At 58.9% G+C, this 13947-nt stretch overlaps 1 protein-coding gene across 1 annotated transcript; it reads left to right on the top strand.

Annotated features, from left to right (window-relative positions):
* Positions 1–1324: 1324 nt before the first annotated feature.
* CPSF4L (cleavage and polyadenylation specific factor 4 like) lies at positions 1325–11588 on the top strand. The gene is made up of 8 exons (XM_075559687.1): positions 1325–1427; positions 1823–1873; positions 5435–5587; positions 8268–8363; positions 8515–8608; positions 8886–8928; positions 10413–10574; positions 11361–11588. Exons 1-8 carry the CDS (start codon positions 1325–1327, stop codon positions 11586–11588), a joined length of 930 nt encoding a protein of 309 aa, XP_075415802.1.
* The last annotated feature ends 2359 nt before the right edge of the window (positions 11589–13947 follow it).

Raw genomic sequence — 13947 nt, 5'->3', positions numbered from 1 at the left:
CGGCAGACAGAGGAAAGAGTCCAGGGACTGCTTGCCTTCTGGAATTGTGGAGACAGAGGAAGGGTGGGGTGGTGGTGGTGGTGGGTGGCCAGGCTGCAGCAGTCTGCAAGGCCCTGCACCCAGAGCCTGGAAGTTGTACCCAGGGGGTTGGCTTCTGGATCTGAGTTGTCCTTAGGGGAAGCTGCTGTGTCCATCCTCCTCGTCAAGGGCCCTCCTCTTTCCCACCACTCGAGCCAAGAAAACTCGCTGCAGCTGCTGTCTGCAACACCTGGGTCTCTGCCCCGGGTCGGAATCGACCAGATGAGAACGGGTTTTAATTCTGTCAGAGAGACAGACGCGCTCCGGGGCTCAATGGACACGAAGCAGCCACGGAGAATCAGGGGTGGGCTCCCCAACTCCCCCCAGCCCAGGGGCATCTCTTTCCAGCCTTCTGACAGATCCAGAGCTCGGCGCCTGTCCTTTCTAGAGATTTTTGGCTCCTCTCCCACCCCACCCCGCTCCAGGTGTCCCTGTGCCCAGCTAGCTTCCTGTGAGATCCAGCGTTCATGACAACCACTAATGAGGGCGCCGTTGCCAGCAGCTGCATGCCTGCCGGGCACTGCCCACCTCGCCCTGCTTGCGCGGGGCCCTCAGGGCCTCAGCTCTACTTAGACTTAGAGGGAGGCCAGGTGAGGCCAGCCCCAGGTGGAGGTGGCCTGGTCTCCTGGGAGTCCTGAGATGCCCTCACTCCACTCCTGCTGGTCTCTCCAAAGGTCCCAGGCCGCAGGCGGGCTGGGGGTGAGGCAGCCACGAAGACAGACAGCATTTACATCGATTTTGTTTACAAAGCCACTTTCTCAGGCCCTGGGAGGCTAGGCCAGGCCTGTGTGGGCGAAAAACCAGGAGGACTGAGTCATGGAGTGCTCCTCACCCCCACCAGCTGGCCCTGCTCCCCTGCTCTCCCCCAGGGCTGTCTGCCGCCCCGAAGGCAGTGGGTGACAACAGGCTGGGACCCCCTGCCCCTCCTTCCTCCTCCTGCCCTGCTCTGGGTACCCTGGGAGCCTCTAACTGGGGGTGGGGGTGGTGCTTGCCTGCGGCTGTACCTGCAGGTGTGCTGCAGGTTGGTCACGTGTGCGCAGGCGCGGTGTGTGTCGGGTCTACTGGTGATAAGCAGGGGCAAGGGGTGAGTAGCTGCCTGAGGACACAGTGTGGGGGTGAGGAGCCTGCAACTACATCACAGGTGGGGTGTGAGGCAGCCCGGGTCACCCCGAGACTGCTTGCAGGCGGAGGCCTCAGGGGCAGACTGTACCAGGCCCGAAGGAGTGGCCTGAGCTGCGGGCAGAAGATGCAGGAGCTCATTGCCAGCCTGGAGGGGTTCTCCTTCACCTTCGAAGATGACGTGCGGGCACAGAGGGGCACCGGGCTCCTGCCCTTCCAGGGCATGGACAGTGAGTGGGCACGGGGCCCCGAGGGGTGGTCACTGCTCAGTCGCTCCGTTCACCCGAGAGTCAGGGGAGGGGGCTTGGGCTCACTACCTGTGAGGTCTCATTCGGGCCTTTTCTCCTCCATTGACATACCTTCCAGGACTCTGGGAGAATGGGCCTTCCTGGGGACACAGAGGCCCACCGAGTGGAGGTGGGAGAGAGAGAGGCCAGGCACTGTCAGACTGGCCTCCAGGGTGGCCTGGCCGAGGTCCCTCCAGCTCTTCTGTTTGAGTGTTGGGGAGTCAGATGTTGAGGCTTGGGGGTGGATGGTTGGGTTTGGGGATCCAGAGGCCTGCGCCTTGACGTCAGGGGGCGGCTTGCTGATAGGGACCCTCCCTTCCCCTTTCCCTCCCCTTCAGAGTCGGGGGCAGCTGTGTGTACTTTCTTCTCCAAAGGGCTCTGTGGGAAAGGTGAGTGGGGTGGGGATGATGGGGCAGACGGAGAAGGGGCATCCTGCTCGCTCAGCTGGGGCTCTGCCTGGCCTGGTGGGGGGGGGGGCGCGCTACCCAGTTGCACCCAGGACAAGGGATGTCCCAGGGAGCACCACAGCACTGGTGGGTGGAGTTCTTGTCTCACTCTGTAGCCTGAGGCACAGCGAGCCCTCAGGGGCAGCTGTCCCTCCCTCATGTCTGTGGGCCTGTCCTGTCTCTGCAGAGGCCAAGGACGGGTTCTCGCCTCCCCTCCCCATCCTGTTCTTTATCTCCAGGGCACTGTGTCCCTTATCCAAGGGAGCTGGGTCCTTGGTATATGGGGGACTGCTGGCCCCACTCTTCCTAAGCCCCCTCCCCCAGAGGCAGCTCCTCTGAAGGAGCTTAGGGGGTGAGCATTGACCTGCTTCACTTGATTCATGGTAGTACACACCTCATACGATTTGGGGGTCCAGTCACATCAAGGAGCGGCGTGCAGTCACCCCGCAATCGATTGTAGGACATTTCCTTCTTCCCTGTGCTCATCATCATTAACTCCCCATTCCCCCCAGCCTTCCCTGCTGTATCCCCAAGGGACCACTCATTCAGCTCCTGCCTCTATAGATTCACCCATCCTGAGTTTTACAGGCAGAAAGTCATACCAGACAACAACAAGGTAAAACAGAAAGGGGGACAAACAACCCAAAAGAAAGTAGAAAAGATAAAAAGCCAGAACAAACTTCAAAGGGGTCAGAAGGGAGCACAGATGGGAAGGTGTTGAATTTTAACCCACTGACGTCTCTAATCGGCCACTTTCCAAGGCATTCCATGACAACAGGGCAAATCACACCCCTGCTCTGTGGTTGAGGGGATTCACAGGATGCTTAATCCACACGTTTTTCTTTAACTGAAACAACTTAAGTGGGTCAAAAGGGAGATCAAATGATAAGACATTAAACCTAACCACAGCTCCCATAATGGACTTCACAATGTCTCTGTGTGATAACAAGACCATTCTCATCCCTGTTCTACGGTTGGAGGGGATTCACCAGAGGCTTAATCCACGTGGACCCTGCAAACGGATTTGGGGCTCCGCTGTTGACTGTAGCCTTCTATCAATAAGGTGTTCACAATTTAAGCACCGGTACCATTCCCTCCTCGGGATGTGGATTGTACGATCCACAATCCTTGGGTCACACAGGCAGGGGTGCTTCTTCCATGTGGACTTAGTTGATGCCTCGCGTGGATGGCTGCTTGTTGGAAGACAAGTCTTTCGGACCCCAGACCCAGTTCTTTCGGACAGTCGGGCCCCAGGGCAAATGGGCTCTACATCCGACGTCTTAGGCATGTTTTCCTCTGGGACTTTGGTTGCCCTCTCCAGATGGTAACTTCCCCGTGTTTCCCTGGCCAGCTTGATCCTGCCCCTTCCTGCCTCCTGAACTCTGTCCTTGGGCAAGTGTGGCCCTTGTGGGGCTTCTTTTAAGGAGTGGGGACCTCCCTGGTGTTTCCCCTCCCCTCACAGATGCGTCTGTTGTGGGCTGAGTTCAGTTCTAGGTCTGGACAGTGGCTCAGGACCAGAGACTTGGAGGTTCTGCCAGCCCCTTCCCCAACAGTGGCTTAGCCTTTTCCAAGCATGGATGCTGGTTTTGCACTTTGAATTGAGGGGGTGGGGGCTTTACATTTCAGACCATGAGTGTGGCATTCAACAGTTCAAGCCCCTCATTGATGTCCAATAGGCATGCACATGTAGGAAGTGTTAGATCGCTCTGGGGATAGAATTGTACCTCGGTCCTTGGCTCCGTGGGAGAAAGAATTCACGCCGAAGTCCGGCTCTTGAGCCAAGTGAGTTTTATGAGAGTTAGAAGAAGTTTCAGGTTTTACACGACACTCATAGGATTCCTCCCGACCATGCAGCCTGGCAGAGACTGCTCGGCGTCACGCCAAGATCTCTCTCCCTGCGACTCTATGTTAGATCTCTCCAAGTTCTCTCTGGGCTCCTGCCTTTTTAAAGATTCCACGGGGAGGCGTGGTGGATGACCCCAGATCGACCCCATTGGCTGAATTGAATTCACCTGGCCCAGGTGGGCCAATCCAGGTTTAACACCCACCTGTGCCCATCGGCGGGAAACCTGGGCCTCTGAGCATGTGCAGTGTGCCGCTTTGTTCCCGTGCTTGGCTCTCTGGGCATGCGTTAATGGACATTCCCATCCCTGCACTTATCTGCCTAACAGAAGGGGATGCATGATCGGCACAAGCATGTCAGGAAGGGGATGAGCTAGGGGGGTGCCTATAGGAATGGGAAGGTCTAGGGGTGCACCCTAGATTCACGATGGCAGCCTCATCTTGGTCATCCTGGGGTGGGTTTGACCTCTCTGGGGTCTCCTACAAGGAAACAGCCAACTACTATCCTTATCAGAAAGGAGTGGGCCTTATTTGTAGTGGGATAAGCAGTGGTGACTGCTGGCTCTAGATGGCTGATAGCCCTCAGGGAGAATGACCCCGATCTACTCCTGATGACCTCCAAGTGTATAGTCATTCGCCAGCAGCTGAGTTTGGCATATATTTAGGGGAGACAGCTTGGGAGAAACCCTTCTGTTCCCCACAGGACTGGATTGGTTCTTCCGTCTCAGAAGTTTGCCGAGCCCTGCTCTAGTCCACTGCTTCCTCCTCCCTCCCTCGCCCCTCTCCGCCTTGGGGACCCCCCAGTCCATTCCCTTTGCTACACACGTCTGTGTCTCCGACGACCCCCGTCTGTGTGTAATGGACGAGTCGTGCTCCGCCCAATGTTCTCCAGCTCTGTCCCTGTAGTGAGGGGCTTTGCAGGAGCCCACCCAACAAAAGCTCTAACTCATGGCCATCGAGTCCTGCCAACTCTATCCTTACAGGGTAGACCTGCCCCTTCAAGTCTTCAAGACTGTAGCTCTTGATGGGAATAGAAAGCCTCACCTTTCTCCCTTGGTAACCATGACACCATGATATAGCATAGGCTTCTTAACAGACCCCCCCCTAACCTGGACACACACACACACACACACACACACACACACACACACACACTCAGGGAAGATTTATGTGCTCAGATTCTTGCCTCCAAGGTGGGGGCACCTGGGTCACCCCAAGACGTAGTTATAAATGTGGGTGCAGATCCCTCTGCTAATGTTCTAATGTTCACGAGCTGGCCTGGGAGGCCATGGGCTGCCTTGCTGGGCTAGGCAGCCCTGTAGCCCTGATGGCCCATGCATTGCCTGGTGTTGTCAGTGAGAAGGGAGCTGAGTGTGTGGGACACCCAGGCTTCCTCCAGGGCCCCGGTTCACTGGGCAGCCCCCTAGCAGGAGCCAGGGTGAGCCCAAGGAATACAACTTCTGTTGTGGGGGGTCGGGTCCAGCAGAGCCAAGGCCTGGGGGACAGGCAGGGGTCTGATCTTCCAGGACAGAGCAGAATCACCCCAGGGCCTCTGAGCCGGTCTGCAGGGAGCATGGAGCTAGCCCGGGAGAAGGTGCCTGAGGTCTCCGAGGGAGGGGGTGGCGGGTGGGGAAACAGCCCAGCTGAGTGTGAGGTCTGCAGGTAAACGCTGCCCCTTCCGGCACGACACGGGGGGCCGGACGGTGGTGTGCAAACACTGGCTTCGGGGGCTGTGCAAGAAGGGTGACCAGTGCAAGTTCCTGCACCAGTACGACACCTCCAGGATGCCCGAGTGCTACTTCTACTCCAAGTTCGGTGAGCATCCCCTCCCCAGACCCCACACAAAGTGGCCCCTGTGCTCTGCGCACCCTGCCCTCTGCTGACCCCAAGGCTCGGGCCCCACACCCCCAAGGGAAGGGTGGGGGGAAGCTTAAATCAAAGATCGGTTCTCTCTGGGCTAATTGCGCCTCACACTGTACAGGAAGCAGCCCAGGTCCCCAGTACAGTCCACTGAGGTCCCCCCAGATTCTCTGAAGTTCCCTTAGGCCCCTGTACCACTGCATGCTACTTCAAATGCCTTGCTGTGTCACATTCCTATTTTAGAAGAAAGCTTAACCTTACTGCTCTTTTTAGAAGTAAAGGGTAACTGTAAGTGTACATCCCGGGGTTGAGACAGGAGGCTTCTGGGGCTGTGCCTTCTGGGAAACAGACTCGTGTCTCCCATGGAGTGGCTGGTGGGTTTGAACCCCCGACCTCGTGCTCAGCAGCCTAGCACTCGCTGGCGCCCCTTCCCCCCCGCCTTCCTGCACTGTTGTCTGTCCTTTGGGAACCGGTGAGCAGCCTCCTCAGGTCTCTTCTTGGTGCTTTGAGGAACCATTTCCGGGGGCAGAGCCACAGGGCCCTCCTTGGTGCTGTGGGTTAAGCCCTTGGCTGCTAACCGGAAGGTTGGAAGTTCAAGTGCAGCTGGAGGTGGCCAGAGAGCGTGGCAGCTGTGGGCGTCTCTGAGACCTCCTCCTACTGCGAGGTGCTTCTCAGAACCCACAGGAGAGTCTAGTCCAGCGGTTTTCAAACCACACACCCCAAAGAGGGCAGGCGGGCGGGTGGGCGGGCACACAGAGCTGGGGCCGCCCCCCACCCACACTGATATGAGTTCAGAGGCCCTCAATAAGCGGTTCCAGGCAGGTGCTCAGGGTCCTGGGTCCGTGGGGTGAGGCCAGTGAGAAATTGCTGTCAAGATGCATTTTCCTCGGAGGTCGGGGTCCTCATGGTTCACAGACTGGCCTGGGGGGGGGGCTCCTTCAAAGGACAAGGCTCCCCTCCACCCTCACTAAGACCCAGCTGCTTCCTTCTCCTGGTAGGGAGTCTGGCTTGGTCTCACTTGACAACAGGTCCAAAGGACATCATTCTTCTTGCTTTATTTTAAAAAAGGAAAGTCCTGGGTTATGGGAGTGGGCAAGGACAGCTGCCACGGAGCGTGGAAGCCCAGGGAACTGGGGTCCAAACCAAAGTGACAGCTGTCGAGTTGATGGTGACGTGGTCCGAGACTGTAGAAAGACTCATCTTCCTCCCGAGCAGTGCGTGGTGGGCTCAGACCGCTGACCTTGAAGTTAGCAGCCCAACATGTAACCACTGTGCCACCGGGGACCGTTCGTGAGGTGTGTGGTCCAAAAGGGGTACTGGCTCCCTGGCGGCACCTCTGGGTAAGCAGTGGACTGGTAATGGCAAAATCTGCAGTCAGACAGCTCCCACCCTCACCCCCACCCATCCGATGCATGGGAGAAAGCTCCGGCTCTCCTCTTCCAAGTAGGTTTACAGCCTTTGAAACCCAAAGTTAGGGGCCCAAAGACTCAGCTCCACCTCTGAAGGAGAGTGTGATTTGGGCCTACTCTCTGCTGACTGCAAGGATTGGAAGGTGAGGAGCTGGTTCCACCTGCTGGCCGTGCAGGGAATGTCACCACGCGCAGCAGGGAACCCCATTGCATAGAGGTTCAATGTCGACCTACCTCACTCCAGGGTCTTTGAGTTCCCAGAAATCTCAGGCCCATCAGCACTCCGCTCAGGGTCGTTCCCCGACAATGCTGTCCCAGGGCGGGTAGTGAACCCAGTCCCCCACCCCCACAGCGAGGAAGCTGCTGCTTGGGAGATGTCAGGCTGCAAGAGAGTGCCCCCCCCCCCTTTGATGAGAGGACTGCCAGGAAGCCCAGCCAAGAAGGAAGGTTTTCTGGAACCGACTGGAGGGGAGGGGAGACGGGAGTGCTTTGGGGAGCCCTGGAACCAAGCTGGGGAAGGCACTGAATTGACGCTCTTGGAGGAGGGAGCTGGGTCGCATCCCACATCCTGTCCCTGAATGAGCTGGGGTGGCCTCCCCTTGAGCCCTGGGTCTCTAACTTGGGGACACCTCTTGGGAAGCCAATGGCCACAGAAGGGCCCTTGGTGGGGAGAAGCTCAACAAGAATCATGCTCCCCCCATCCTGTTCCCCGCCCTTTCTCTGCCAACAACGAGGTAAGCACCCAGCCTGCCAGGCGTTTTCACCTGAGTGGTGGGTCAGTTCGGAGAATCGACGAGTGAGCCCTAATGGATGAGCACACACAGCCGCCTCGGGCACTGTCAGGCCTCTCCTTGTCCTAATAGAGGGCGAGGGAAAGGCGGAGAGCCAGCTGCAGGACGCAGAAGAACCAAGCCGGCCCCTGGAGTTTGGGATCCCTGTTCTCACTGTATATTTCTCACACACACACACACACGCACGCACGCACGCACGCACGCACGCACGCACGCGCGCGCGCGCAAGCACTTGCCAGGCTATGTCCAAGGTGAGCCTGGTGGCAGAGCAGGTTAAGCTAACCGCAGGCTGGCCCTGGGCACCCACCGCGCTCCACAGGCTGAGGCCCGGCCAGCCCTAGGCAGCCGCTCCCCTCTGTGCCGTGGGGGCCGTGAGTTGGACCGGCCTGGGGCAGTGCTCGGGTCTATGTACGAAGGTGACGCCCTTGTCTGCAGGTGACTGCAGCAACAAGGAGTGCCCCTTCCTCCACATGAAGCCTGCTGCCCAGACCCAGGCCTGCCCCTGGTACGACCAAGGCTTCTGCAAGGACGGTGAGGACTGGGGCAGCCCCTGGGGCGCTCGGCCATGGGGATTCCCTGCAGAGGAGGGCGTATTTCGATGGGGGACAGGAACGTCGGACCCTCACCCTGCATAGACCCCTCAGGGTTCCTCGCCACCAGGGCCCATGCTTTGTGCCTGCAGGTCCCCGGTGTAAGTACCGCCACGTCCACAGAGTGATGTGTGTCAACTACCTGGCTGGCTTCTGCCCCGACGGGCCCAAGTGCCGACTGGCACAGTGAGTATGGCCACCAGGCAGAGTCCACCTCTGCCAAGTACGTGCCCACACTCACGGTGCCAGCTGTCCTCTCTGTCCTCACCCCAGGAACTTCAGCCATCCTGGGAAGATCGCAGGCTGGGGAGGGTTGTGCCATCCCCACCCTCAGAGCTCCTGCGAGCCTTTGTCCCCTGGCAAGGGTTCCTTCCAGGAGGGGCTGTGACACACGGAGGCGGCGGTGGCAGCTGGGGGCACCTGGAAGCCCATAACAGGCCATGGCCTCTCTATCTGCCCCCAGCCCCAAGTTGAACCCGTTTTTATTCAGTCCCAGCTACATGGAGGTGAGTGAGGGTACCCAGGGTGAATCACTGGGACCTCTTCCTGAGGGGACACAGCTCCTTAGGGTCGGCTGCATTGACCAGGGGACCCCCACCCTCCCGCATGGTCTGCTGGGAGCAGCCACCACCGTGGGGTCACTCAGTCCTCGCGTGTACATACACCTTTGCATGTTCCTCTCTGACCCCTCCCAACCTGGTCTTACCTTCAGGTGAGACTTGACACACTGCTGCTGAGGGGGCGGGTTGTGGGAGAGAAAGCACCCACCCACCCACCACCTGCTGGGCCCAGTCCCGACCGTCCATCCGTCCTGGTGTCTTAGCCCCTCCTGGGGTCAGAGGACTGGAGCCTTCAGGTCAGAGCCAGTCTGGGTCTGCTTTGGCCCTGCTGTCCAGCTAAGGATTATCATTCTCTGTGGTGTGTGTGAGTGTGTGATAGTTTGGAGTAAGAACTCCCAAAATGTTTGGTGATGTGTGAGGATTCGATGGCCGTCGACTCCGGCCCTCACTGACGGTTCCCCGGGAAGCCAGGGCCGCTGTCCTCACTGTCCCCGCTGCCTCCCTTGGTGGCACCGTGGCACTGAGACTTTCCCAGCTCAGAGGTCCGTGCCATCCACTGCCTCTGGGGCACCGTTAGCCACTCTTGGGTACGCTCACGCGTCTTCCCAGCGCTGGGGCATATTTGGTGTCTAGAGCAAATGTGTGAGGTGGCAGAGTCCACAATCGAGCCCCTGACGACAACTTTAAAACCACCGAAAGCCACGAGCACATTTCATCTGAATAATATTCCTCCAACGAAGCAATCATCGCTTCATTCCCAGTTTTGCCTTGGAGTCACCGGTACGCTGGACGGAAGGAGCCGCAGGGGCCTCTTGGGTCTGGCCTTATGTGAACCTCACTTTGTGGTGCGCTGGGAAGCCAAGAAGTGCCCAAGCCTGGCTGGTTTTGTGACCATGGCTGCATGGGAGCCTGTGTGTGACGCAGTCCAGGCGGACACGGGTCCTCTGGTCCATGGGGCCCCGAAGAGGTTTACCATCTGGCCTTCTCCCGGGGCTGGCTGGTGTATGCTGGGCTGTCATTTGTCCAAGGCCAGGACTGTGAACGCTGGGGGGCTGCTGTGGAGTTCTCAGGGTGGGTCCCTCTCCAGGCGGAGGCCGGTCCCCCCAGCACGGGGGTCTGAGGACTGGCTCTGAGCGGAGAAGCACCCTCAGCGCCTCCAGGGAACTTCCCAGCCCGTTTCTAACTCCCATCAAGCAGACAGGCATCCGGCAATTAAAACAGAAGACAATTGTTCCCCAATCCGGGTCAAGCGTGTCTGCCCGGCAGGCTCAGGGGAATGATGCCCCACACCCCATGCACCTGAGGATCTGCAGCCAGGACCGGCAGTGGCCCAGTCCCAGAGCTGAGGGCCCGTAGAGGCCCAGTGGGAGAACGGGAGAATTTGCTTTTCCTGGTCTGTGTGCAGGCTTGTCACATGAGTTTCTCTGCAGGGTGGGAAGTGGTCCCGGACCTCGGCCCCTCCTGCCGCCGTGGTGGAACCTCCCTGGGCGCCTCCAAGATCAGAGAGCCTGCTCCCAGGAATGAGGACCCAGGAGAGCCTGCTCCCTGCCTGCCTGGAGCTCTGGCCTCTGCAGCAGGTCCTGTGCTACAGGGTGAGAAGAGGGACAGGGGACCCACCCGTTCTCTGGCAAAGCACTCGGCCCCCTTCTTGCAGCGGGGAGGAAGCTTGTGGAGAGGCTTGGAAGCTCTCTGGTGTGAGCGAGGAGAGAACAATGGAGAACACTTGTTTTAGGGCCCCTGGATGGGGCTATTAACAGGAAGGTTGGCGGTTTGAACTTACACCCAGAGTTGCTGCGGCAGAAAGGCCTGGCACCCTGCGCTGTGGCCATCACAGCTAAGGAAGGCCTGCGGAGCTGGGGCCACTGGGTAGCGAGCGAGGGGGCTGTCGGGAGTAACTCTTGGCGATGGGTGAGCTCTACCCTGTCCTGTAGGGTCACTAGCAGTTTCTGCCCTGGCTCCCAAATCGCGTAGGCTTTTTCTCTTCTTGTGGGCTGCGAATCACACTGGCCCTGCCACAACAGAACGCAACACTGCCCGGTCCCGTGCGGCCCTCATAATTGTGATGTTGGAGCCCACTGTTAGTGCCCTGGTGTCTGTCCATCTCATCGAGGGCCCGCCTCTCCCGCTGCCTGTGCTTTACTCAGCACGCTGGCCCTCCCCAGGGGCTGCTCTGCCCACAGCTGGTCCGAAGTACACGTGAGATGCAGGCTCCCACCTGGCCTGCAAGGGGCGCCGCGGCTGTGCTTGCTTCTTCCTGGAGGGTTGGTTAGATCGGTGGCATTCTCTATCTTGTTCCCGGGGACCATTTCCCCTGGCAATTTCTGTTGTCAGATAATATCATGCTGTAATCTCCCCACCCCATACCCTTCCTTTTTCAGTGTCGAAAAATGGGCCACTATGCCAATTGGTGCCCTGAAGCCCACCTGATGGGGCTCATCCCGAAGCAGCCCCTGGCCTGGGGTGCTGGAAGACCCTTTGGTGACAGCGCGGAGCTGCCCTGGGACTGTGTTCCCGCTGGTCTGCAGCAAGCCCGAGGACATCCTGCCCAGGGCATGCGGCACAGGAGAAGCCGGCTACACCTAGATTTCTTTCCTACTGCCCTGTGAATGGGCAGAGCCCTGGATGCACAGACTTGGGGTCCGGTTGGTCAGCAGGATTGCATTCAGACGAACGGTAGGGTGGGGGTGTGCAGTTACTGGCTTTGAGGCCATTTGTTAACACTGGGCCCTCGGGCTGGTCTGTACTGGACATTAAATCCGATTTCTTGGGCATGACAGCTGCTTCCCCGCAGGGCACATTTCATTAAGTGTGTTTCCTGGGCCAGCCTGTCGTGTGTGTGTATATGAGTCGGGGGTTCATTAAGTGTGTTCTCTGGCTGGGCCGGCCTGTCGTGTGTGTGTGTGTGTGTGTGTGTGTGTGTGTGTGTGTGTGTGGCGGTACTGGGGAGGCTGCTGGTAGGTGCAGTCAGGCGGGTTCCGTTGACCCATCATGACCCCATGCACAACAGAACCAAGCCGGCTCCTGTGTCATGTTTACAATAGTTCTGATGCCTGAGCCCACTGTGGCCGGGGAGGTGGATGGCACCATGAAACAGTCACCCCGGGGTGCAGAGGCTGCTAGCGGGGGGTGGGGGGTGGCGAGCCAGGGAGGCGGGGTCCTGCCTGCAAGGCCAGGGCCTTGCCACATCCCACAGTGGGCGGGCCTGTGACTGACACTCTGCACAGGGTGGCCTGCACAGGAGCTGGGGGGGCTTGGACGGAGGGAGAGGGGGCTGCGAGCACAGCAGAGCGGTGTTTCAATAGCCAGGTGTGTGCACACAGGGGCCCTCGCCCAGATGTTGCACCTGGCTGGCTGCTTACCTGGGGGTGCTCCCTCGATGCCTCGCGGTGCAGCGGTTCCCAATGGCCAGTCCTGTTGCCATGTCTCCCTGGGCTCTGCGGCCCGGCGGGGCATAGCTCCCACCTCTCACCTTCTCCCCATCTGGCCACATTCAGTTTGGCCCGGGCCGCGTGCTCTGGGCTGTTCTGGTACCCTTACAGCAGGGCTGGTCTCGAACTGCAGCCCCGAGGTCTAGTCCTGTACTGCTCGGGGTGTGTGTATATGTGTGGGTGGAGGTGTCTGAACTGGCACACAACCAACACCAACATCTCCACAACTGCCCTGTGGGTTCCCGAGATCCTGAGACTCTATAACTCTTTCCTGGAGCAGGAAGCCTCTTCTCTCCCAGTGGGGAGCTGGTGGTTTCGAACTGCTGACCATAGGTGGGTGAGCAGCCCAATGCATAATCAACTACTTCACCCCCAGGTCTCCGGTTGAGCACTGTGAAGCACCTTCAAAGTGACAAGGTGATGAGGTCCTTGGGCACCGGCGGGTTCACAAGGCTCCTAAAAGCCACCTACGCGATCATTGTGGCCAAGCACCTCAGGGAAAGAAAGTGGCTGATGACCTTGCCCTGTCCTGCTGCTGGCCTTGGGCCCAGGCCCCAAGCTCTCCCTGGCCTGTTACTGAGAGCGCTTCCCTGCGCTCGAGCCTTAGAACCAAACCGGACTCACTGCCACCGAGTCGATGCCAACGCACAGGGACTCGGTGGGGCAGGGCAGAACGGGCCCGCGGGTTTCTGAGACTCATTCTTTATGGGAGTAGCAAGCCTCATCTTGCTGCCAAGGAGCTGCTGGTGGCTTCCAACGGCTGACTCTGTGGCTAGCAGTCTAAATCGTAACCACTAGGTCACCAGGGCTCTTGGGGAGGATGAAAGGGGGTGAGGGTGGCACTGAGAAGGCGTACTGTCCCCTCGGCTCTTCTCTGGGCAGGGCAGGATGAGTGCAGGTAGGGGTGGGTGGGTGAGGGTGTGTGGGGGTGTTTGTTAGGTGATTTGGGGGCAACCGTGAGCACGTTTCCTCTCCCAAGTTGTGGAACAGCAAATCCAACCTTTTCCTCGCCCTGCCGTCCTTGGTGAGCCTAGTGTCCTGTAGATTTGAGATGGGGGCAGGGCTGGCACTCCCGAGTTCAAGATCAGAGCTTGGCTTTGGTCTAGTCCACGTGGTTTCTGTGGGAACAGCTGGGCTCTGCCATGGCAGTGTGGATGTAGCTGTGGTTAACACCTCCGCCTCAGCTGTAAGCCAGGAGGGTCTGTGTTCCAATCACGATTTACAAAGGCCGGCAGTGGGCCAGATTTGTCCTGTGAGCTGAAGGGGCCTGGGGCTATAGAGGACACAATGGAGAGGTTCATTCTGATCCCTCCAGCCCTGAGAGGGAGCCCACCCAAGTTTCTCTTACAGGATGTTTACGGGTGGACACAAAGTCCACCAAGGGGCCAGAGACCCACGCTTTAGAAGGAGAAAACAAACGCAGTAGTTCCTTCTGCTGGAGGGATGTGCTCTGGAATGCCCTTTCCTTAGATGCCGGCATCTGCAGCCTTTTCATTGCTCCCACAGGGGATGACTAGGGGGATGGGAAGAAGGGGGG

This window comes from Tenrec ecaudatus, chromosome 10 (assembly GCF_050624435.1).
Source record: "Tenrec ecaudatus isolate mTenEca1 chromosome 10, mTenEca1.hap1, whole genome shotgun sequence".
Classification (NCBI taxonomy): Eukaryota; Metazoa; Chordata; class Mammalia; order Afrosoricida; family Tenrecidae; genus Tenrec; species Tenrec ecaudatus.
This window is presented reverse-complemented; position numbering and strand designations above follow the sequence as displayed.

Excerpts from the sequence above, each read along its gene's own strand:
- CPSF4L (XM_075559687.1), top strand. The coding sequence starts at position 1,325 with ATGCAGGAGCTCATTGCCAGCCTGGAGGGGTTCTCCTTCACCTTCGAA. Across the intron at positions 8,364-8,514 it reads CCAAGGCTTCTGCAAGGACG|GTCCCCGGTGTAAGTACCGC; the intron begins GTGAGGACTGGG and ends TTGTGCCTGCAG. Across the intron at positions 8,929-10,412 it reads TCAGTCCCAGCTACATGGAG|GGTGGGAAGTGGTCCCGGAC; the intron begins GTGAGTGAGGGT and ends GTTTCTCTGCAG.